Here is a 24984-nt window from a genome sequence, read left to right as displayed (position 1 = left end):
GTTCTATATGTATAAATGCGTAGGCTTCAAGGAGATCCTGAAACATTTGCCTGAGGAAGGAGGAAGTCTCCGAAAGCTTGTGAATTTAAAATAAAATTGCTGGACTATAACTTGGTGTTGTAAAATTGTTTACAATTGACCACCCTTTCAGGCAGCGCATTTCAGATCATACCAACTCGCTGCGTAAAAAATGTTTTCCTCATGTCGCCTCTGGTTCTTTTGCCTTAAATCTGTGTTCTTTGGTTACTGAACCTTCTGCCACTGGAAACAGTTTCTCCTTATTTACTCAAAAGCTTGTGAAATTTAAAATAAATTTGTTGGACTATAACTTGGTGTTGTAAAATTGTTTACAATTCTATTTATAAAGCCAAGGATCCCATATACCTTTTTAACAGCCTTCTCAACCACCTTCAAAGATTTTGTGTACATACACCCCCAGGTCTCTCTGTTCCTGCATCCCCTTTAAAATTGTACCATTTCATTTATATTGCCTCTCCTCATTCTTCCTACCAAATGAATCATTGGTCACAATGATGCCTTGTGTAAGTGATACGATGATGCAACTTGATGAGATTTATGCAATTACCAAATGTTTATTAAAAATGGTTTCCAAACACTTTTTATGATGTCTGATTGGAAACAACTTCAAATTCATCCTTTCTTAAGAATATTCCTTCCACAGTCCAGGTATAATTGTCCAACTATGGTCTCCACCCAACTTGTTTAATCTCCTGAGGAAAAGTTTTGCCAGTGTCTCCCTGGTCCACAAAAATGAATCAAGCAAAAAAATTAGAATACCTATTAAATCTTATAAGCTATATTATACATCCTTAGCCAGTTGCCTTCCCTGCCATGACATTTTCAAGGGCCCAGCAGTTCAAAGATCATTGTGTTCCATGCAATATCTGATCTCTTTGTATATTATCTTATAACCTTCAATCCTAGTCCCAGTCAGATAAACATGTTGCTCTTTTGAAAGGCATAAATGGAGTCTATTCTATATATCCACTACTCTGCAATGGAAAAATCCTTCACATCTCAACTTATGGACAGTAAAGATAGCAGCAATATAGTTTATCCTGTTGAGAACTATTAGGACACTTTTCTACCAAATTAAATGTAGAATAATAGACACATGGGAGTGATTACAAGATGATAAGCTAAGAGATTCAGATTGTGTAATAAACTGTCAGTGCAATGGTAAAACCATCATCTACTACATTTTAATATATATACATCCACTTTCTCCTCTTCAGGTCTTTTGGCTTTTTAATGCCAAACAACTGCTTTTGCAACTTCTACTAATACTTCTTTTCAGCTAAACTTTAGGCAACTTGACTTCCCTTTCCACTGTCTTAGCACCAAACTTACACTTGGCACCAACCCCTGATGGCAGAGCTAATATTGGGAATTCACTGTATAGAGACTATGGTAGCAAACTTCTGTCCTATTGTTGCAGACCACTCCATTTTGATAGTTTTATTTTTGTTAATTCGTCATTACACCAATTAGCTTAATGTTTGCTTATTAAAATACTTCATCATGTTGCTGATGTAGATTGACCAAGGTTGTCAGTGAAATCATTGTTTTACAGAACACTTCCAAAATGCCTTCTGCACATGAATCCTTAATGCAGCTGGATCTCACTGTGTACTGGGATGAATTTGAAAATGAAATATTTCATGATTATTCACCTCATTCTCCCACTAACTTGTCAAGGCTTTTATTGAAATTGTTTATATATGCTGGCATTTCTCTGAAACGTTTTCTACGTAGTGTTTCCATGAAGGACTAACATTAAGAATATTACCTATGATGCAATTAAGTATATGGATGAAATGCTCTTTGATTCAAAAAAACTTGAATATCACCTCTTTAAGATAATAAAAGAGTTTGATAGAGTAGATGTAGAGAAAATGTTTTCACTTGTGGGGGGGTCCAAAACTAGAGGTCATAAACATAAAATAGTCATTAATAAATCCAGTAAGGAATTCAGGAGAAACTTCTTTACCCAAAGAGTGGTAAGAATGTGGAACACATAACCACAAGGAGTACTTGAGACAAATAGCATAGATGTATTTAAAGGGAAGCTAGATAAATACGTGAGGGAGAAAGGAATAGAAGGCTATGCTGATAGGGTTAGATGAAGTAGGGAGGGAGGAGGCTCGTGCAGAGCATAAACCGGCATTGACCAGTTGGGCTGAATGGCCTGTTTCTATGCTATAGTTTCGACGCAACTAAATGTGATTGCCATATGTTTGAGAGACAGTGGTATTCTGTCAACCGAGAACAACAGTTCCCTTATGACAAAGCACAGATTAAAATGGAAAATGTTGAATAGTTTCTGAAAAGCACAGTACAATTGAGTAACTTGAAGTTTTCAAAATATAACGCACCACAAAAACATTTGAAAATGCAACTTACACCTGCAACGCTCCCCTTCAAATACTCCCACAAATGATGCTAAACAATGCCTACTGTTTTAAAAATGAGGCATGTAATTCCAATGGCTGTTATATATCTTGTAGTGGTCTGAATATTTTAATACTGTAATTATAAAGGAACTTTTGACTTTGTGGCAAGATTTATTGTAACATACAGGTGTAAAGGACTACATCGCATGCCTTTTTCATATGACATTGAAACCGAGCATCAGTTTTGCAAGGACATTTTTAAAGGTCAATGCTTTTCTGTATACTGATTTTCTCAAAGTTTTATTGATATTTAATAAAGAAATCTCAGCGGAGAATGGGTGACACTGCTCTTACTCCCCTGAGGCCAGAGTTTAAATCCAACCCAGATTGGTGGATGAAAATCTCCTCTCCCTGCTAGGTTTAAGGCCCTTAAGTGAAATAAGCCTGTTTCATATCAGCCTAATCCCTACTGGGCAGTAGTTTGCAGTTCAAAATTGTATATAATTTGTCAATTTCATTCAGAAAGGCTGAATGCTGGTTTTGGAAATAGAAATTTCATGCTGATATTGTAGAGGATGATATTCTGAGATTGGGGATAAGGTACATTCGGGGTGAAATTGATCTTCGATGAAAGCACAAAACAGGTGATAGCGAATCGGCAGCCCATTTTACAACCCGCCTTCAATCAACTTCAATGGAAAAGAAAATCTGGCGCGGTATATAATGGGCTGCCGATTCATTATTGCCCATTTTGTGCTATCGTCAAAGACCAATTTCACCCCCATTGGTGGAAAAATGACATGGGGAAATGCATCGTGTATTAAACTTCTGCTATACCTGACATTGCAGTGCTTGGAGCATACACTGGGTACCAAAAATGAGAAGTGTTTCATCTCCAACCACAAACATTATTGTCTTAATGAGCACAAGTTTAAGTGGACATAAGGACAGTTATTCCATTATGTTTCATACAGAAGGCTTTTATTATAACTGTACTAACTACTGTTGCAATAATCCTTGATATAGACGCTTTGATTTCATAATGTTTCTTATGGGTGAGAATGAGAAATGTTGTCCTTTAGCTTGGGAAGCTAAGGAAATAAAAAGGGTTGTTAAAAGTACTCTGGCTGCTGAAACACTGGCTCTTGTCAATGCAGTGGATATGGGATTCTATTTGGCAAATATTTTGAGTGACATCTTGTACAATGGGAGTACTGAAGATAGTATACCCACTGAATGTTATGTAGACAATCGTTCATTGTGGGATAATGTACACGCTATGAAAAATATGAGTGAGAAAAGATTACGGATTGACCTTGCTGGCTTGAAACAAATGCTGGAGAAAAAGGAAATCCCTCAAATTAAATGGGTGGATTCAAGCCATCAACTGTCGGATTGTTTTACTAAAAGAGGTACATGTCCGAAGAAATTATTAGGGGTCCTGGGGAAAGGTCGCCTCATGATGTAATGCTGTGAGGAGTATAAGTTGTTCAGAGTATGGAAGCTTTTGATTTTTGAAATTTTTGTTTGTATTGTGTATATATAAAGTTTAATTTTTTTATTTAAAGAGAGAAATGGGAATCTGTTAATTGTATCCATATGATTTATATCAATTAGTGTTAATTGTATTCAGGTGGTGGGTATCTATTGGGGACTCTCGTATCCATTTATATGAGAGCTTATCTGGGGTGTGGAGGGGGTAATGTGGATCTCTGTGAATAAAGGCTTGGAAGTAACTGAAGACCAGGCTCTAGTATTCTATCCTTCACCACCTGGCTATCCAGTTTATTACACTGGGTGGGGGAGTTGAAAGGAAGCAGAAAACAATCAAAGAGGCTAAACATGTTTCAAAAAAGTCAGCACTTTTACAAAAATTGGCAATGAATTTCACAATTGTTCTATGGGCTCCAAATGCATCCTACAATCCACAGTAAATATCCCATAGGGTTTACAATTTGTCCTACAAGGTACTTTAAGACTTATTCTAATGACCTAGAATAGTGTATTAGCATCATTAGTTTTGTACGGATAAATAACTCTTTTTAATTTAGATCAGCAAGGAACTAATTGATAATCAGTTATTTCCTATTACAGACTAGAGGCTTAATAAATACTTATCCAATAAACCAGTACTGGCCTGCAGAAATTCCCATCACCATAAACCAAGCTTATGGAACAGATTCAATTTCAACTTACTAGGGAGTTGCAAATTCTCTCTACATAGATCTTGGATGTGTAATATTTAGTGCTGTCAAGGTACATACTTTTTTCAGTGAACTTCCTGAAATGGAAGTCCATTAATAAAATTGTCAGCTGTGTGTCTAAAAATGTGTGTGGCCAGACCGATTCTTGTTAATGTGACAGCATCTAAACAGATGGCCATGTTTCCAAATGTTGTCAAGTAGTAGGCGTTGGCAGAGAGACAATCTGATTGATTTTTTTGCCGATTTGCATTATGCAGTTCTCGGGATACAATAATTTATTTCATGCATTGGTCTTTCCTTGTTGCTGTATGCACTAAAAAAGGCATCAGGATGTGATTGTGTGCTTAGAACTGCCCAGAGTGAGAAATACCCAAGAGGAAAACAGTGTGCAGAAAAAAGACAAAGTGAAATGCCAGTGTTACTTTTCAGCAGCATCTTCCACAAGACAATTGTCAATGAACTGATTTGCCCAACTTGTTACAATATTTATTCACATGCTATATCAAAGGGATAAATTATGCATGTCCCAGTCAGGAGACAGTATAATGCTTATAGATATATGGGCACATGGGTAACAGGGGCAGGTCTTCTCTCACCCCCCTCGTCCCCTCGATCCATCCGCCTCACTCCAAATCTCCATTCTTCTCATTCTGCATCCTCCATACACTGTAGAGCCTGTCCCTTTTCCTATTGATCCTAGGGATTCATGCAGTCAATTACCAGCATATGGAAATTATGGACAGTAAAAGATCAGCTGGTCCATCAAACCTGCCCCACACTTAAGATGGCTGGGGCATCATAACTAGACACTTCTTACTCCCCCCTTCTACAGCCATGTAATCTCTTGGGAGAGGAAAAAAAGAGAAAAACCCAGGACCAAGGGAAGAAATGCTCTGGAATATTCCTCTCCGACCCCCTCAGGTGATCAAAACCAGTCCAGGAGATCACATGGACCATGTGTTATGTTAATCCACTTATCTTCTATAATTTATAGAACATAACGTCAGAGCCTTTAATGTTGTCATGAGATTAATTGTTCACAACTTTATTAAAAGACAGACAATGTGCCTGACTGTTAGATCGTTTTTTTCCAGCTCCAGTGTTGCATCCTTCACAACTCGGTATCATTCAAATTTCCTCACATTCTGAAGTTGGCTGCAAGTATAGAAATTTTTAACCTACATAGAATCTTCATCAGACATAAGAACATAAGATAAGAACATAAGAAATAGGAGCAGGAGTAGGCCAATCGGCCCCTTGAGCCTGCTCCGCCATTCAATAAGATCATGGCTGATCTGATCCTAACCTCAAATCTAAATTCATGTCCAATTTCCTGCCCACTCCCCGTAACCCTTAATTCCCTTTACTTCTAGGAAACTGTCTATTTCTGTTTTAAATTTATTTAATGATGTAGCTTCCACAGCTTCCTGGGGCAGCAAATTCCACAGACCTACTACCCTCTGAGTGAAGAAGTTTCTCCTCATCTCAGTTTTGAAAGAGCAGCCCCTTATTCTAAGATTATGCCCCTGTTCTTTTCAGAATAGGAATGAAGCAAGAAGCTATAATTAGTAAAACTATCACAATGGTTTAGTCAACCCACGACTAAATGTTTCAAGGGAAGCCAGAGTCCAAACTGGGTAATCGATGATCTACGGATTAGATGGCTGTTTCTGGATCACAGTGTTAATAATTGTTGACCCTGCCTTGGGTTTTTACACCACACCCATACGGTCAGGGCTCTCTGGTCTCCAAAGAAGTCACGATAAAAGTTTATTTAAAAAGCATATAATCAGATAAGAACAAAAATTACTTGCTTCAGCCGCTGAATCTCTCTGATGACTGCCTCCCCATCGAAATAATAGTTCCACTCGGTATCTTTGTTTCCTTTCCCTCAGTTTCTCATGAAAAAATCTGTTTCAGATGCAGAGGCACTAGCATGAATCCTGGAGCTCTTGTCAGCACTGGGAAGATTTGTGAAACTTCTGCCTCAGGTACCGGTTCCCTTTGATTCTGATTTTATTGCCTTTCAACACCAAAAAGCATCCCACTGTGGCTCCAAGCCAGCACTTGGCAATCTTGCTTGTTGTAAACTCCAATTTAGGCAGACGCTCCATCACCCATGCTGGCAATGACAGGCATTACTACAGTTGTAAGCTCTCTCAGCACCCAACCAGCATTAAAGCTCCTCTGACCTACCGTGATGTGCTCCAGCTCTCAGGGAATTCCAATTTTTCTTCATTTGCATTCACTCTAGACTACAGGAGTTTGCCTCTTATCTTGTTGATCGAAGGGAATCATGTGACTGACTTGTAGTCCATGAACCTCGATGTTTTCTTATCAGTGTGGCTTAGAGTGAACAGCGTGATTTAAACAGGCTGTTTGCATCCAACTTTTCAGTCAGCTCAATAGTATAGCTTTACGTGCAGATTTGAATGAATGTAGGGTGCACACAAGTGATGGTAAATTTAAACTAATAGGGTTCAATTAAAGAGGAGTATCACAATTGAGTGATATAAATTATGCAAGCCATTGGAAAAGTATTTTAATCCATCAGCGGCCCTTAATGCATTAAGGTCACTTAGACAGCACCTCCCTCTCCTGCGACCTCTACCACCAAGAGGGACAAGAGTGGCAATGCCGTGGAAACACCATCATCTTCAAGTTCCCCCTCAAGTCACACACCATAATCCTGACATGAACATATATCACCATTCCATCATTGTTGCTGGGTCAATATCACTGATGAAAATATTACATAGTGCTTCCCCATCAAATAAAGTAACAATATTTCATATAGGTTGCACTTTCCATGGAGACAATGGGCACGATCTTAACAGTGAAAAACAGTGGGTTGGGGGGCATTCAAAATTGCAACCATTTCAGACCCACCGCCAACCTGCCCATTTCCGGTTTTCACCAGGGCGGGACGAGAGGTGGACAACCAACCCTCTGCCAGGAGACGGGTCAGGCCTCAAAACCTTTCAAGAAGGCTTTGGGCCTCCATTTTCCCACAGTTTCTGATTTCAACCCCGGGGGGCCAGGATTCCCGGGCCTTCTCATTTATGCCTCGTGAAAGGAGGCGACAAGGCTCGAAACTAACAGGCAGGTGCCTTTCTAGCACAGCTTGTGGGCCCGGAGGAGCAGGAGTGCTTCCCCCAGGCCCAACAAGCCTACTTGCAGCGACCCCGCCCCCCCCAAATAATCGTGGACCCCCCCCCCCACCCCACCGATCACAGATCCCCCCCCAACCTCGATCATGGACCCCTGATCCCCGATCTCCCCACGCCCCCCCCACGATCGCGGACCTCCACGATGACCTCCGATCCCGACACCCGCCCCGTGACTGACCCCCAATCCCTCCCCCATGACTGACGATCCCTGTGCCCACCCATGCCCCCCATCCATATAAACAAAGACTTACCTGAACACGTCCTCTCCCTGGCTGCTCTCCCATCCGACTGAGACCAGCCTGTCAATCAGGCCGGTCAGTCGGACGGTAAACCGACAAAAAGAAATAAGACATCCTTACGTCAAAATCGTACGGACATCCGGGAAACCTGTACTTCCGTGTTTCCCGTCCGAAATTTGACCCCCCACCCCCTTCCTGGCTCAGGGTCAAAATCACGCCAAATATTTCTGACTGGGAATTCACTTAAAAGCCATTCATCCAAACATTCGACACATGCTCAGGGAGTGTGCAACTCCACTGAACCAGCAGGGATCACTATCGTTTTGTCACTGGATGTTGATCTCAGGCTGTAATTCAGTGTGTCAAATACACAGCAGTCTGCACAGCTTTAGCTCACTGTCCAGGAACAAAAGAGTATTGGTGATTTCAGCTGAGCAGCATGCATGTGACCTCCTAACCTGAAATGCTAGGTCCCCATGGAGATACTGAAGCAAGGAAAGGAACCAGGTTGGCTCCTACTGAATAAGAGATACTTTGTTAAATATTTAAACGGGAATCCTAAAATTACGAAGTATTTTACAGTCCGGGCAGGCAGTGCATCTTGGGAAATCGCAGGCAGCCACAATTTCCAGAGATGCACTCCCTGAGAGTGCTACTCCCTGCTGGGAGGGCCAGGACATAGAAATCACCCCTTTCATTTAAAATAGTCCACCTAACATCACGGTGTCTTTTGATTCAAACATTCAGACCCTGAAATTCCACAGGGCTTCTGCCAGTCTCCGGCCATTGCTCCGACAGGAGATTGACAGAACTCCCAGGGAAATGGTGGGAATGGCTGTTTCCCTAGGGTTTCTGCCAGTCTCCCGATCGGAGTTACCATTCGGAGACCGATAGAACCGCCGCAGAATTTCAGGGAATCTGCATCTGAAGAAGATTTTCCAAAATATTTAATATTCCAAACACACCGTGAGACATTGTTTGCTCCATTACTATGGATTATACTGCAAATATATTATATGGACATGAAAATGTTAGAATCTAAGTACTCGTGCCTTAGTTTAAATTATGCAAATTTTTTATTGGCCTTTTTAATTTAGATTTATTTCCCTCTGATTAAAGAAAAACACTTGTGGAACATAAGAACATAACATAAGAAATAGGAGCAGGAGTAGGCCAATCGGCCCCTCGAGCCTGCTCCGCCATTCAATAAGATCATGGCTGATCTGATCCTAACCTCAAATCTAAATTCATGTCCAATTTCCTGCCCGCTCCCCGTAACCCCTAATTCCCTTTACTTCTAGGAAACTGTCTATTTCTGTTTTAAAAATTGGATAAGGGTCCGTTTCGGGCGTGGGTAGCGTGATGTGTATTACCATGGCTCCTGCGCAGGCAGGACGCGAGTTTCGACCCATCCGAAGGACTTACCTGCAATCAGCGTTCCTTTCCGGGCCTTGCACGTGGAATCAATGCAATTTGTACTTTCCACCACCAGAGGGAGCTCAATCTCCCAAAGGGAGGATGTTTCTTAGAAATCTCTTAAAGGTAGCTGGTACCTGTTATTTGTTGAAAATAACAGTCTACTGTCTGCATGGAGTCTGAATGGAGATCAGATATCACACAGGTAAAACATAGATGCAGGTCCCATCGCTTTGGTTACACACTGTTGAGTTATATTAAAATATCGAATAAAGGTTGCGCACTACTAAATCCCACATCCTCCAATCTGCACGCCAGACCTCACCAATCTGCCAATCTGAGTTCGTACCAGGCCTGAAAGAGTGCATGCACCAAGGTTCTCTGCTGATGACCTTGGGTGCAAGAGGTGGACAGAAGGAGGGACATCCTATATCCGCAGGGAGGGGAAAGAGGCCCTCCAGACATAAACTCAAAAGGCAGTGGGAGGCAGCGGGGGACGAAGTCAATGCCAGGCGCACAGCATCATGAACATGGATGCAGTGCAGGAAGAAGTTCAATGCTTTGACATGAGTGGTCAAGGTGAACCCCATCCCCCACATACCAATAAACTCTTTCCATCAGTACTCAACTCTTCCAATCAGATGCTTCCTCTCACCCTTACACATTACCACTGTTTCAAGCCGCCCACCCACAATTCACAGGCCACACACATGGGCAGCTATTCAACCATGACAGGCACCTAACCCAGACACACATCCCGCTTTCTTGCGGGAGAAGATGGCGTATATCAGGAGGCAGCAAGTGGCAGTGGCATTTAGCCCATCGAGCCTGTTCCGCCATTCAATGAGATCATGGTGAACCTGTGACCTAACTCCATATACCCATCTTAGTCAAATATCCCTTAATACACTTGGTTCACAGAAATCTATCAATCTCAGATCTGACATTCACAAGTGAGCTAGCATCAACTGCCGTCTGCAGAAGAGCATTCCAAACGTCTCCCACCCTTTGCGTGTAGAAGCATTTCCTAACTTCACTCCTGCACGTCCTGGCTCTAAATGTTAGGCTATGTGCCCGTGTCCTAGTATTGAAATCTAGGAGACCTCCAAAAACAGTTACAAATGTCTCGCCAGCCAGAAGCAATAATCCAGCCACTAACCTGTAAATCCTGCATGGTCCCTTTAAATAGCGCTGGTGGGGGTCCTCCAGGCACTCTAAGACACATTCAAATGGTTGGGGTTACGACTGTGTTGAGTTGAGCGTTAAGTCCCAAAATGGTGTCTATCTATTTAAATCAGCGTTGCACACTGATTGAAGCCATTTTCTCCCTACTTTACATGATTCCAGCGTTCGTTATCTGCGTCTGCGCTAACTCCTATACCAAGATGGCGTCTGGTGCATGTCATGCAGGAACCATGCGTGCGCATCCAAGACGCCATCTTGGATGTCGGAGAGGCCATGTAGTGCCGAAACAACGGGCGCTACACGGTCCAATTTAGTGCCCACTATTCTAACAAGACCCGGGTGTTAAAAGCTGTCCTAAATTATGTTTAGCTGTAAGTTTTACGGCAGATTAATTATGTCTGCTCTGCTACTATTTGATCTTGAGCAGCAACCAATTATGATATATTAAATTGGCTATTTATGTTGTGCACATCTTATTTGGGCGGCACCATTCTGTGACACACAGTCACCCCTGCGGCTGTAAACTTCTACCAATGGATAGAGCTTGATAAGCTCCAGATCTCCATACCCATACCTACAGCATCACTAGTGCACAGAGAGAAATTCATTCTGTCCTGACTTTCCATGGGCAATGCCATGAGATCCTCTAGTCATACATAATAAATGCTTAAGGACAGTAGCTTCTGGCCTGTTTATGGCATTTTAGTCTTTGACATTTACTGATTCAGACAACAAAACATATTGGGGGGAATTTTGACTTTGTGCAATAGTGTAAAACGGGAGATAGCATATCGGCTGCCCATTTTACATCTTTCCTGATTTTTATTTCCATTTGACTGTCCTTTTGTTAGGTGACTATTTGTGTTAACAACAATCACTGTTGTTTTTCTCATAGAGGCACAGTATAAAATTACTGCAGCACTCACTGTCACTAGAATCCTGTAGGGCCTTTTGTAAGTACTCTACAATATGGTATTATCATACTGTACTACCAGTGTCTAGTGGTAGAGATTTGCTCAGTACTCCACAGTGCTCTATCTCCTTTTGAGCTGACACAAAGCTGATATTGCCCCTCCCCGCAGTCAAGAATTTGCCTATTTCTTTTTTAATGAATCACTGTTCAATGAATCTGCATTTACTGTGCTAAGTGACAGTTTAGTGCATAGGCTAACAACTTTATATGTGAAGTACTTTTAATCAGATTGTCTATTATGACTTCCATTATGAAGATTAATTTTCTCCAGTTAAATTAGAATAGACTTTTAGAATAATAAAATTAAATTAAATACATCTCAGTTAAAGTTAATAGGCATCAACTAATGACAGAATAAAGAACACATCCTGAAATTCCTCAGGAATTCTGCCGGTCTCCTGCTGTAACTCTAGCTGGAGACTGGTGGCACCCTCAGGAAAATAACAAGATCTGGTTACACTGGGTCTCCACTATTCCCAGGAGTTTCCTGGTTGCCTTGTAAGGGGTGGAACCTCCATCCACCCATCAAAAGGCAACTAACAGCAAGGGGGCAGAATCGGGGGTGGGAATTCCCTGTGCCAGGAGTTGCCGGTCCTTTGGCTCATTCGTTACCCAGCAGATCTCTGGACGATGGTATGGCCAGTGAGGTGAGTTGTACCAGCCTACACTTGGTGGATGTGGGTCCACCAGAGGAGTCGAGGCCAGGGAGGTGGCCAGAACCCCCAAAGAACTCTTCAGGCAATTTTGGGAAAAAGGTTTGTAGATCAACATCTTTACTCAAAGGGCTGAGAAGACTATGGCCAGGGTCGGGGTGGGGGGGGGGGGGGGGAATGCCTAGACAATCCCTCCCCCACGACATGCAGGCACTGTAGTTTCTTGCAGTCATAGTCAGATAGATGCCAGAGATGGACCTGAAGTGGTGCTTATGCCTACCTGTCTCAGTTAAATTAGGTGTGATTTTTGTGTGATGCTTAAGATATTTTCCCCCCTCATTTATGTTCCTTTGCATGATTATGCATTCTGAACCATTAGATTTGACAGATGCCCTACACCCAAGCATTTGCCAAAGCTTCTTTTTCTTTCTTACAACTTTTCCCCCTTTTCTTCTCTCCGCTTTAGAAGGCATTGACTCTTGCTGGGCGTACAGTTCATTAAACACTAGCCTTATCATATCTTGCCCAAGTGGCCATTCTTCATGTGAAAGTCCAGATAGTGAATGTCAGAAGGCTATCCAGTTGTGGAGAGTATCACAGAGCCTATCTTCACTCAATGTCCACATACATGCATTTACTAGCAAATTATTTCCCTTTCCTAGCCTAAGGGTACTGAGACCAACTGTAGCACCCAACAATGCCCCAGCTTAGATCAACTAACTAAGCACAGATCCAGCATCAAAACAAAGACCTTGTGGGGTGTATGGCTTAATATTACACTAGGCCATCATAGGAGCTCTCTCCAATGCCACTCTCATGGGGCCAGGATGACTTATTAAAAAATAAATCTAAACCAACTACCCTTGGCTACGTAGATCCAGTCTTCCTAGTCCCATATACAGTCTAGGAAATAAGAGCAAACTGTAGGCAGACAGATAAGTAGTTGCAGTCTACTTAACCCACTCGTATTCAAAATAGTGGCACTAGTGGGGTTGTAGGAGTGCTATTTCAAAAGATCTTTATTTTCTTTAATACACTAGCAAAATATATAGATGTTTCTATCTGTCAGATTGCTCTTATCAGGATCTCAACGTAGGTATTAGTGAACTACCACCCAGCCAATACCAAGTTAAGAATTCAGTCCCTTTACATTAGTCTGATCACTGCAGGTACTCAATATTATTCTTTCATAACTGATGTTAAAACAGAAAGAACACAGTTATGCTTGATCTTAGACAGAGCTGCACACACCACTTTGAATCATGCATCACACAAGAGACATAAATGAAATGAAAATATGATTCAACAAATACTGTACCTTGTTTACCTGTAATGAACACACACCTGACAAAATGCAATCTTCACATCCAGGATAGGTTCACTGCAGTTGTACAAGAAATGTCGGCTCATAAATACCTGCAGGGGAAATGAAAATGCAAATATAGTTGGAGGTTCAATTTTCACATTGAATTTATCCTCTCTGGATTAAATAAGTTAACTTAATGCTGGAGTGGCATGATACATTCCGAAGGGACCGTTCCCTCCGCGACACCCTGGTCCACTCTTCCATCACCCCCAACAACCGCTCTCCTTCCCATGGCACCTTACCATGAAGATGCAACACCTGCCCTTTCACCTCCTCCCTTCCCACCGTCCCGGGCCCCAAACACTCCTTCCCGGTGAAAGAGCGATTTACTTGTACTTTCAATTTAGTATACTGTATCCGCTGCTTACGATACGGTCTCCTCTACATTGGGGAGACCAAATGCAGGTTTGGTAATTGCTTTGCTGAACACCTCTGTTCAGCCCGCAAGCATGACACTGACCTGCCGGTCACTTGCCATTTTAATTCTCCATCCCACTCCCACTCTGACCTCTCTGTCCTCGGCCTCATACACTATTCCAATGAAGTTCAACAGAAGCTCAAGGAACAGCACCTCGTATTTCGATTAGGCACTTTACAACCTGCCGGACTCAACATTGATTTCAATAACTTCAGATCATAACCACTGCTCCCATTTTTTGGGGCAGCAGGTGCTGGTAATGGTTCTGCTGTTGCCATTTACAGCTTCTCTAGACCCATCTTTTGTTTCTTAACCTGTCCCATTACCACCCTCCTTGTCTTGCACCATCATCCCTTTTGTCATTTAATCACTCCTGCCCTCCATCCTATTATAGACCTACCCTTTTGTTCTTTCCTCTCCTCCACTTCCTCCCCTTTAACTGGCTCTGTACTTGCTTAAAAACTGTTAAATCTTCAACTTCTTCCAGTTCTGATGAGAGGTTATCGACCTGAAACATTAACTGTTTCTTTCTCCACAGATGCTGCCTGACCTGCTGAGTATTTCCAGCATTTTCTGTTTTTATTTCAGATTTCCAGCATCCACAGTATTTTTCTTATGATACATTAGATGTTGGTTTATACCATATTGACATTTTCTATATTTGCACTGGATCCATAAATTGCGAGTCATCCTAGATCCCTTCCAACGCATTAGAACTGCAGTCAGTTCTACTTAAGTCAAAAGTTTTGAGGTTATAGTAAGCAAACATATGGTTAGAGACTCTGTTTAGAGAGAAAGCTGATCGTGTCTTTGCTGTTTCCATATACAGAGCAGTGCAGGGAAATATATATTTACTGTTAAATGGAATACTGTTCATTCATATTTCTTATGTAAATAAGCCACTTACTGCTTCGAAGCCTGTGTGTCAATTCAATAGAGTGCGTATCCTGCCTACCATGTGTCGAGAGAGGAGAAATTGTGTGCCACCATGTCTTACATTCCAGTAGCCAGTGTACAGAGTAAAGGTTCTCTGCTACAAACCCTGGATCACACCATTGTTTTATCTAGTTATTATGCAGAAAAGCGTACACCCCAATCATAGGGGTTGCACAGTTTACTTATGGGAGTGACTGGTGATGCTAAGCCTGTGAAAATATCTAGCATAAAAACTCAAAAGTTGTGACAGAGCTTCTGAATAAATCTCTAATTCCTCAAAAGCAAAAAATCCTTTTGAAGTTGAGGATAGGATTCTGTGATGCATGGGTAAAAATGACTGATTTTAATGGATGAACATGACTGCATAACATCTTGGGGCTGATTTTCCTCTCCCTAATGCCCCACGTGCAGCTATTCTGGGGTGTTAGGGACAGGAAATTTGCACACAATGCACATTTCCTAGTGCTGGATGGATAGGGCAGGAAGCTCCTACCTGAAATCTTTGGGAGCATTAAAATCCCATCCAAGTGATGTGGGACTGACTTAATAAGAGCTCCCGCAACTCTTTCCATGGATTTGTGGGCTGGAATGGTCGCACATGAAAACCTGGCATTAATCATTGCAATGCTTGGCCTTGAGAGCAGAAGATGTTCAAAAGACAACTTTCAGGCAGGCTGGGAGGACATGGTCCACGGTGCAAAATCTTCAATGTAGTTGGGCTGCACTGTGAGGGTGGGGAGTTTTGGCTGCTGTCAGAAAGAGTAGCCGCTGGTGAGCTTCCCATCTCACACACAACTTCCCACCACCCATTGGGAATGAACACTGAATCTGAGGCAGCAGTCTTGACCAGCACTTAAATGAACTTGACCGATACTATTTAAATGAACCAGAAAACCAGCTGAGTTCAGCAGAGGTCAAGTTGGGTGTGCATGAAACGTGCACCTCACAAACTTATGCTAAGATAAGGAGGGGGGTGGAGTGGAAAGGAAAATCTATCCCCTTCTTTCCACTATTTTAACAGAGGTAATTCATTTAAAATAAATCTTACTCATTAAAATAGCAGAAAGCTAAATGTCATTTGAACATGTTAAGTGTTTGTTCAAGATCGCAGTTGCCCATTTCATCCACAAAATAGGTCAGACTTCAAGCAATGATCAAGGAGAGATGTAACTTTTTGGGGATATTGAATGCCCATTGGCATTCCCATCTTCAGAGCTGTTACCAATCTATTCTCAACAGATGCTAAAGAATCTACCTGTGAAGGAATGCTGTCATTTGCTGGTCGGTTGCATAGGAGATACAGCCCACAATTTCCATGCTATTTTTGTGTAATCGATAGAAGATATTGGATACCTGTCAGTAGAATGAAGACAGCAATCCAATTAAATGGTTCTGATGATATAAGAATAATTTTCAAGCAATTTATAATTGACATTGACTGAATGACTTTAAGTTTGTGGGATCACAAGATAGATTTTTTTTTAAATCATTCAACCCATTTGCTATCATCCTTCCAAAATAGCAAGGGTCTAACTATCCGTGCCAGTTCCAGCATACTCCTGCTGTAACTGCAGCGGGAGTCTGCTAGGTCTCGGCCTTACACTCCAGTTTCCTTATGGCCTCCACCCACCCCAAACAAGGCTGTTGCCATAAGAGGTTGGGAGGCGGGGGGAGGGAGGGGAGAGAGACAGGCTTTCCCAACATCAAGGGCTCGATTTTGGGATCGTGTTTCCGGCGGGTTCCCAGCGGGGTGGCCCCGAAAATCCCGATATCCGGTCACGTGACCGGATCGCGTCGAAATCCCGGCCACTTCCGGGTACCGCGCTGACGTGCGGGGCTGCGCGCGCAAGCCCCGCTGGTGGGAATCCCGCAGGCAATTAAAGCCAGCGGGGTTCCACTTGAGAGTACTTACCTTGCTCGTTGTGGTCAGTTAATGAGCTGAAGCAGCTGTCAAAAGAGGAAGTGTGGGATTTTCGGTTCAAGGCAGTGAGTTTCCCACACTGGGGGAAACAGTCCCTCCTCAACCAGGCGTGTTGCAGCCAGCAGCCTGTGGCAGGTGCCAAGGTGCGCTCCACAGGGGAGAGCCCTCACCCACGCAGGAGGCCACCGCGTCACATAGGGCAACCCCTGCCCTCCACCACCCCCCGCCAAGCCAGAGGACAGACCGACACGAAACCGCAGCCCCAGTCCGAGGAACCACCCACCTACCCTGCACAACCCCTCAGACCAACACCTGCCAGATGGGTGGTGTGTGGACACCCTCGGAGGATGAAGAGCATGACCAGCCCCAGCAGCCTCGCAGTCCACGCCGTCCATGTACATTGGCTATTTGAGTTACATAGGTTAGGGAGGATTGGTAACATGAGTATAAGTTACATAAGCATAAAAGGAGGTTAGATATCCGGAGGTATTTATTTTCACAGAGAACTGTAAACCTATGGAACAAGTTGACAGCTTTTGCAGTGAGTGTGGATTTGCTGCAAGCATTCAAAAGGGAGCTGGATAAATTTTTGACCTTGGACGATTTCAATACATATTAAAGATGGAGTACTGAGGGATGTGTCTTCAGGTTACTGTGTTCCCCAGGAACTTGTTTGGGGGTCCAAGAGAAATCTCCTAGAGTTTTTGACTTGTTTTTTGACTCTCCCTGACCCCTTCGAACTTTGGCAGCATCAGTGCCAGAGGTTCGGGTCAGGCACATCTCGGCCCTTGTACCACCCCATGGATCTTTGAAGCCCAACTCTGCTGTCTTCCCATTACAGCATCTAGGTGTTTCTTAAATTAGTCCAGCATCCTGGCCTCAAACACTCTTCCTGGAATCCCATTCCAGCTGCTGATCACTCTCTTGTGAAAAAAAGAATTCTTCCTGAAGTCTGTCCTAAATTTGATATTCTCAATCCTGCATCTGTACTCTCTTATCTTGCCACTCTGGTGTATCTGAAAGTATTTTTCAGGCTTACTTTCTCTATGCCACTATTTTAAAAAATTTGTTCTCTAATTGCCCTGAGAAGGTTATTATGCTGGATTGCTTTCTTGAACTGCTGCAGTCCTTATGTTGATGGTATTCCATGATGGTGTTAGGTAGGGAATTCCAGGAAATGACCCAATGATGGTGAAGGAATAGCAACATATGTCCAAGTCAGGATGGTGTTTGGAGGTGATGTACTGCTCTTGTCCTTCTTGGGATAGAGGACACAGGGCTGGAAGATGCCATTGAAGTAATCTTGGTGAGTTGCTGCAGTGAATGTTGTGGATCGTACATACTGCAGCCTTAGTATGCTAGTGGTGGAGGGAGTGGATGTTGATTCCAGTGGCAGGGGGCACCAATCAAGCTCTGTCCTGGTAGGTGTCAAGCATTGAATGTTGTTACAGCTGCACCAGGCAAATGGTGAGTATTCCAGCACACTCCTGACTTCACCTTTGTAGATGGTGGAGAGGTTTTAAGAGGTGAGGAGGTGAGTCATTTATCATAAAATACACAGCCTCTTCTCTGCTCTTTAACCATTGTGTTGATATGACTATCCAGTTAAGTTTCTGGTCAATGCTCAATCCCAATAAAGTGGTGCCATTGAAGGTCAGGGGGATGTGGTTGGGTTTCTTTCTTGTTGGTGATGCTCAATCCTGGGACTTTTGTGGCACGATTGTTATCTGTCATTTTTCAGCCCAACTCTGGATGTTTTCTAGGTCGCTGCTAAGGTGACGGGGCGGGAATTTAGTAGCAGCAATAGTAGTATTATGATAATTCCACCAGGAGCAAAGATCCTATGTAAAATGATTTTGGGTAGTTCCAACCTAGTCCCCTGCCCAAATTGTCATAATGTAGCTAGTATAGCCTTTGACACGGTTGACCACACCATCCTCCCCCAACACCTCTCCTCCGTCGTCCAGCTGAGTGGGAGTGCCCTCGCCTGGTTTCATTCCTATCTATCCAATCATAGCCAAAGAATCACCTGCAATGGCTTCTCTTCCCGCTCCCGCACCGTACCCTCTCGAGTCCCCCAAGGATCCATCCTTGACCCCCTCCTATTTCTCATCTACATGCTACCCATCGGCGACATCATCCAAAAACACAATGTCAGGTTCTACATGTACGCTGACAACACCCAGCTCTACCTCACAACCACCTCCCTCGACCCCTCCAATGCCTCTGATTTGGAGCAGAAATTTCCTTCAACTAAAAATTGGGAAGACCAAAGCCATTGTCTTTGGTCCCCGCCACAAACTCCATTCCCTAGTCACCGACTCCATCCCTCTCCCTGGCCACTGTTGTTTCAAACTGGATAGCCAAGTGGTGAAGGATAGAATACTAGAGCCCAGTCTTCAATTGCTTCAAGCCTTTATTCAAAGATCCACATTGCCACCACTACACCCTAGATAAGCTCTTTTATAAATGGATACGAGAGTTCCCAATTGATATGCACCACCTGAATACAATTAACACTAACTGATATAAATCACATGGATACAATTAACAACTATCTGAGGCTGAACCAGACCATTCGCAATCTTGGCATCCTATCAGACCCTGAGATGAGGTTCCAACCCCATATCCGCTCCATCACTAAGACCGCTTACTTCCACCTCTGTAACATCGTCCATGTCTGCCACTGTTTCAGCTGATCTGCTGCTGAAACACTCATCCATGCCTTTGTTAGTTCTAGACTTGACAACTCCAATGCTCTCCTGGCCAGCCTCCCATCTTCCACCCTCCATAAACTTGAGCTCATCGAAAACTCTGCTGCCAATATCCTAACTCGCACCAAGTCCCATTCACCCATTACCCCTGTGCTCACTGACCTACATTGGCTCCCGGTCTTGCAGCGCCTTGACTTTAAAATTCTCATCCTTGTTTTCAAATCCCTCCATGGCCTTGCCCCTCCGAACTTTGGAAGCTCCTCCAGCCCTACAACCCTCCGAGATCTCTGCACTCCACCAATTCTAGCTTCTTGCACATCCCTAATTTTAATCGCTCCACCATTGGGTCGTGCCTTCAGCTGCCTAAGCCCTAAGCTCTGGAATTCCCTCCCTAAACCTCTCCACCTCTTTATCTCTCTCTCCTCCTTTAAGATGCTCCTTAAAACCTACCTTTTTGATCAAGCTTTTGACCACCTGTCCTAATATCTTATGTGGCTTGGTGTCAAATTTTGTTTGATAACGCTCCTGTGAAGCACCTTGGGACGTTTTACAACGTTGAAGGCGCTTTATAAATGCAAGTTGTTGTTGTGTAGGAAGTGCAAAAATAAATCACGCTGTTGCAGGTTTTTGATGTTGGGTCTCAGATAAATTATTGGACCAGGATAGTGGAAACTTTACTCTACAGCTGATTGCACCTTACCTGAGAATAGTTGAGATCCTTCACTTTGATGTGCACAAAGTAAAACCAAAGAAGCGAGGTGACAGCTTCCCTTCAAAAAGTCATCTACTCTACAAAAGCGTTGCTCCTTCCTCATTCCAATTCACATTTTCCAGTTCAAATGTTTGAATAAAGATCTGATATAATGTGGCAACGGCAGTAGAGGGTACATCAACTGTTATATTTTATTTTTCCCCTAGGCCAAAATGAATATTTTAGGAGCAAATTTGATTGCAGTGAAACATGCTGTGTTTTTGTGAGATGTTTTATACATGTCATTTCATCTAAAATCTATGTGAAAGGCTAAATAAGGCAGTGATATTCAAAGGGAGAGGTTTAGATCATTCACTGTACGCTGCTCGCTTTCATCATGTAACCTGAAATATAGCAAGCCCACATAATGCCATATGTGACCTACCAGGTGACTGTTGCCTACAGGACTTTACTTGGTGCTACAGAGCACATCCGCAGGAAATAGAGATCGTATCTTTTACATGAATTATTTAATTTACAGTTATTGCTGAGTTAGGTTGCAAAGATTGCACTTTCAAACCTAATTCACAAGTAATGAAGCTCAGGACCTGAATAACTTTTTTATGTTTGATATTGGAAATAACATTGATTTTTTTTGACAGTGCTGCCACTTGAAGCAAATCTAAAATTAATACAGCAAATGCCAAAGTCTTTGGCAAGAAATAATTTCTCTAAAAAAAGGTGGTTAAGAAAAATTTATTGTCACAGGTTTGCAAAAAATGTCTTGGAATATTTTTTAAAAGTAATATATATTGCATTGGCTCATAGAACCCTTTGTGCACTGAATTTTCCCTGATGCTTTCAAAATAAGCACATTTGTGTTATACAACACTCTTCAGAAATGGCATTTTATTTTGTTTGCTATTGTTTTGTAAAACAAATTATTTTCTCCTCTTGCAGGCTCTCTGCCATTTCCCGTGTCATCTCCAAACTCCACTTTATAACCAGCCATTACAAGGAGCCCAAGAGTGGCTCTACCTCCTTGTGGGAAGCACCTAGTTACTGCTCCCTGCATTACTCGAGGTAAAGCCAGAATTAGGAACTCATCAAATAGGAACATTTCAATAATTATAATTTTAATTGATTGATTCAATTGAGTCAATTTTTTAAACTTTTCAGTTCTCAGATCTATTTTTTCTTATACTATTTCCATTGTCTATATTTTGATCTAGTTCCCAACGATGTTTAATTTTTTAGTCAGCTACATTTACTGATTGCCCTATGCTCGTTTTCAATTTTTTTTAGTTCATTTTCAAGCCTAGGGTTTCAGTGATTTCATTCCCACCTCCCCACCAATACTTCTTGTGTTGTGCAGTGTCTACCATTGTATGTCAAGCAAGCTGAGAGAAACTGCTGAAAGAGTTGGAAGAAATGGGAATGGCATCCAAATCCTGTTCATACTTTCAGCCCCATTGAGATAATATTCAATTGAGAATGACCTAAACTGAAAGCAATACTGCCTGGCATAAGAAGATTGCCCAAATTCAGTTTGAACCCTGTTTCATATTGGCCTGGATTTCTCTCTTTCCAGCAGGTAGTGATGGGGTGGGTATTCTGCCTGTCCCTCCAATCCCACTATAACTCCTATCCATTTTCCTGAATCAGGGTTACTTCAGAATGTCTAATGACACCATTTGTCAGCCAATGAGTTGCACTGTGTCAGCCAATGAGTTGGAGGCAGGACTTACGGCAGAACTCACAGCAAACAGCAAATTTTACAGCAAACAAAGTCTATATACTCAGCAAACAAAGTCTATTTAAACAATGCACTAGAGCAAACAGTCTACAGAGTCTATTTAAAAATAGTCTCTACAAACTAAAACAAACAGACTCATGACCAAAGCTGCAGCAACTTCTCTTGATAAAAGCAGAGTGATTTCTCCAGCAAAATGCAATAAGTGAAGGATAGTTACATCATACAAATTGATTATTTCTCCAGCAAAATGCAATGAGTGAAGGATAGTTACATACAAATTATGTGCATAAAATCAATTCCAATCACTTACAGCAGTGTGGTCTCCACGCGTGATTGACAGGGGAATTACCAAATCATTTCCATTCTGGCTGGGAATAATGGTCTCACTTTATCCAGCCAATTGTAAACAATTTTACAACACCAAGTTATAGTCCAGCAATTTTATTTTAAATTCACAAGCTTTCGGAGGCTTCCTCCTTCCTCAGGTGAACGAAATCAGTCCATCACCGGCATCTCCACATCACATTTATCCAGCCAGGTTACTTAGACATGCAGGGCAGGATACCAGTGGGATTTCCACTGCCAAGAGGGGGCCTGCCACTGCAAGTAAGCAAAATCAGGCAGTGTTGCAGCGGGGACACCACTGCAGTATCAGAAGACCTTCATTTAAAGGGACAGAAGAGCCCAGACAATGAAAATATGACAGTTTTTGTAGACCTTGGCTGAGATAGGGAGCTAGAAAGGCACATTCTGAGGCCCATTTGGGAGGAGAGGAAGCCTCTACTATGCCCTCTCTCTCCATCAGGAGACTTCATGGTCATTACTCCCCTGGCCAACTACCAACATACACCATGCAGTCCTGTGGAGCAGCAGTAAAACGGGCGGATGGAAGAGAATCCGCCTGAAACCCAGGGCACACTTCCTCGCTGGCATTTGCTTGCGGGGGGAGGGGGGGCTGCTGGGAGGCTGCAGCCAGCAGTGGTCCCTGCAGGGACAGGAAGAGGAAAATCGAGGTTGGGAGGGGGAGACTGCATGGCCCTGTTTTCCAACGATTTCCACTGCTGTCTTGCCTGATTTGGGGTGGGATGGTGTAGGAAAATCCAGTCCATTAATTTGCTTATTTACCAAGCATCCTGAGTTTTGATATCCAGCTCAAATAAGCAGGAGAGTTATATCGGATGTTCATACTAACTGTATGCAAATTATTTGCTGCGTAGCATAAGATAGCTCTAGGGTGAAATGGTGGAGGCTGTCACTTAGAACCTCATTCTAGTTGGCAAGTTACTTCATTTGTTTCCCTCCACACCCACACCCCCGCTCCCGCCCAATTTTCTCTCTTTTTCTCTTTAGAGGTGCGTCAACCTGAGACATAGATGCGCAGGGACCAGCAATCCTTCAGTACCTGATCCCAGTAGCTATGTCACCCATTTACGTGAGATTAGACAGCAATTGCTACTTAATTATGAGGGGCATCGTAGCTAAACTCAATCCTGATCTCACCTGATATCCACACGTGCACACTCTCCAGCATCAGTCACAGAATGCAGTTAGGATTGATTTCTCAGGGTCAGACCTCCCCACTCCCCCCTCACCCCCCACCTGGGCTAACATTAACAAACACACTATTGACTTGGATCAAACCAGGACCTCAGTGACCTACATGCCTCAGTTCCACTCCATGAAGTGCTGTTACTCAATGAATTACTGGGAGCTCGTTCATGGTGTAATTTTTTTTTGATTGGGGAATATGACTAATAAAGCTGCCACAGGACAAAATTATGAGCAGAGATCAAAATAAAATATGAGATCCACTGTGCAATTCTTCGAATTAAATTCTCAATCAGGTATAAGTTTTCAAATTTCAATTTAATATTTGTAGCATATTAATCAAATGTAAAGTGAATATAATGGAATTGCTTCCTGGAACAGATTTTAATCACAATCCTCCTTGATGCATTGGTTTTGAAGAAAAGAAAGACGTGCATTTATTTAGTACCATATCACATCTCTCAAAGATCACAAAGCCTTTCACATATAAATGTATTAAATGTAATACTTTATTTCAAAGTGCAGTGACTTTGTTATGCTGCGGTTTGTGGGACCTTACTGTGCAAAATATGGCTGCCACCTCCACCTACATAGCAACAGTTACTGCATTTGAAAAATAGTTCATTGCATGCAAAGTGTTTTGGGACATCTTGAGAGAAGTAAAATGCCATTAGATAAATACAAGTTCTTTTTCCTATGTCGGCAAATGCATCTGAGATAAGTCTGCAGTGAATGGCAATTAGAAATAAACTTGGATGATGGTGGCAATCTCAAGAGTTAAGTTGCAGAATCATTCTTCAGGAAATCAATTTGGATTTCCATCGCCCCTCCAATTAAATATTGAAGACCGAACCAACCGTCTTCGGCGCCCGCCACAAACGCCGTTCTATAGTCACCATTTCCTTCCCTCTCCTTGGCCACTGTCTGAGGCTGAACCAGACTTTTTGCAACCTCAGCGTCCTATTTGACCCTGAGCTTCTGAGCCCGTATCCTCTCCATCACCAAGACTGTCTACTTCCTCCTCCATTATATTGCCCGTCTCGGCCCATCTCCTGTTGAAATCATTCATGCTTTTGTTACCTGTCATAGAGAAAATGCTAGAATCTATAAATAAGGAGGCTATAGCAAGGCACTTAGAAAATCTCAATGCAATCAGGCAGAGTCAACACGGCTTTGTGAAAGGGAAATCGTGTTTGACTAATTTATTAGAGTTCTTTGAGGAAGTAACAAGCAACATGGATAAAGGGGATCCTGTAGGTGTGGTGTACTTGGGTTTCCAGAAGGCTTTTGACAAGGCGCCACATCAAAGGCTACTACACAAAATAAGAGTTCATGGTGTAGGGGGTAACATATTAGCATGGATAAAAGATTCGTTAGCTA

The 24984-nt window shown here is 42.6% G+C and overlaps 1 protein-coding gene across 1 annotated transcript in view; it reads right to left on the bottom strand.

Annotated features, from left to right (window-relative positions):
• The window catches only part of mapk10 (mitogen-activated protein kinase 10), a 130405-nt gene extending 116741 nt beyond the window's left edge, over nt 1-13664 (bottom strand). The window contains exon 1 of the mRNA XM_068003657.1: nt 13599-13664. Coding sequence (XP_067859758.1) covers nt 13599-13664 — 66 coding nt within the window. The remainder of the gene's footprint in view (nt 1-13598) is intronic.
• Nucleotides 13665-24984: the final 11320 nt, after the last annotated feature.

Source organism: Heptranchias perlo, chromosome 1 (assembly GCF_035084215.1).
Source record: "Heptranchias perlo isolate sHepPer1 chromosome 1, sHepPer1.hap1, whole genome shotgun sequence".
NCBI lineage: Eukaryota > Metazoa > Chordata > Chondrichthyes > Hexanchiformes > Hexanchidae > Heptranchias > Heptranchias perlo.
The sequence above is the reverse complement of the archived record's forward strand: the minus strand, read 5'-3'. Positions and strand labels throughout refer to the sequence as shown.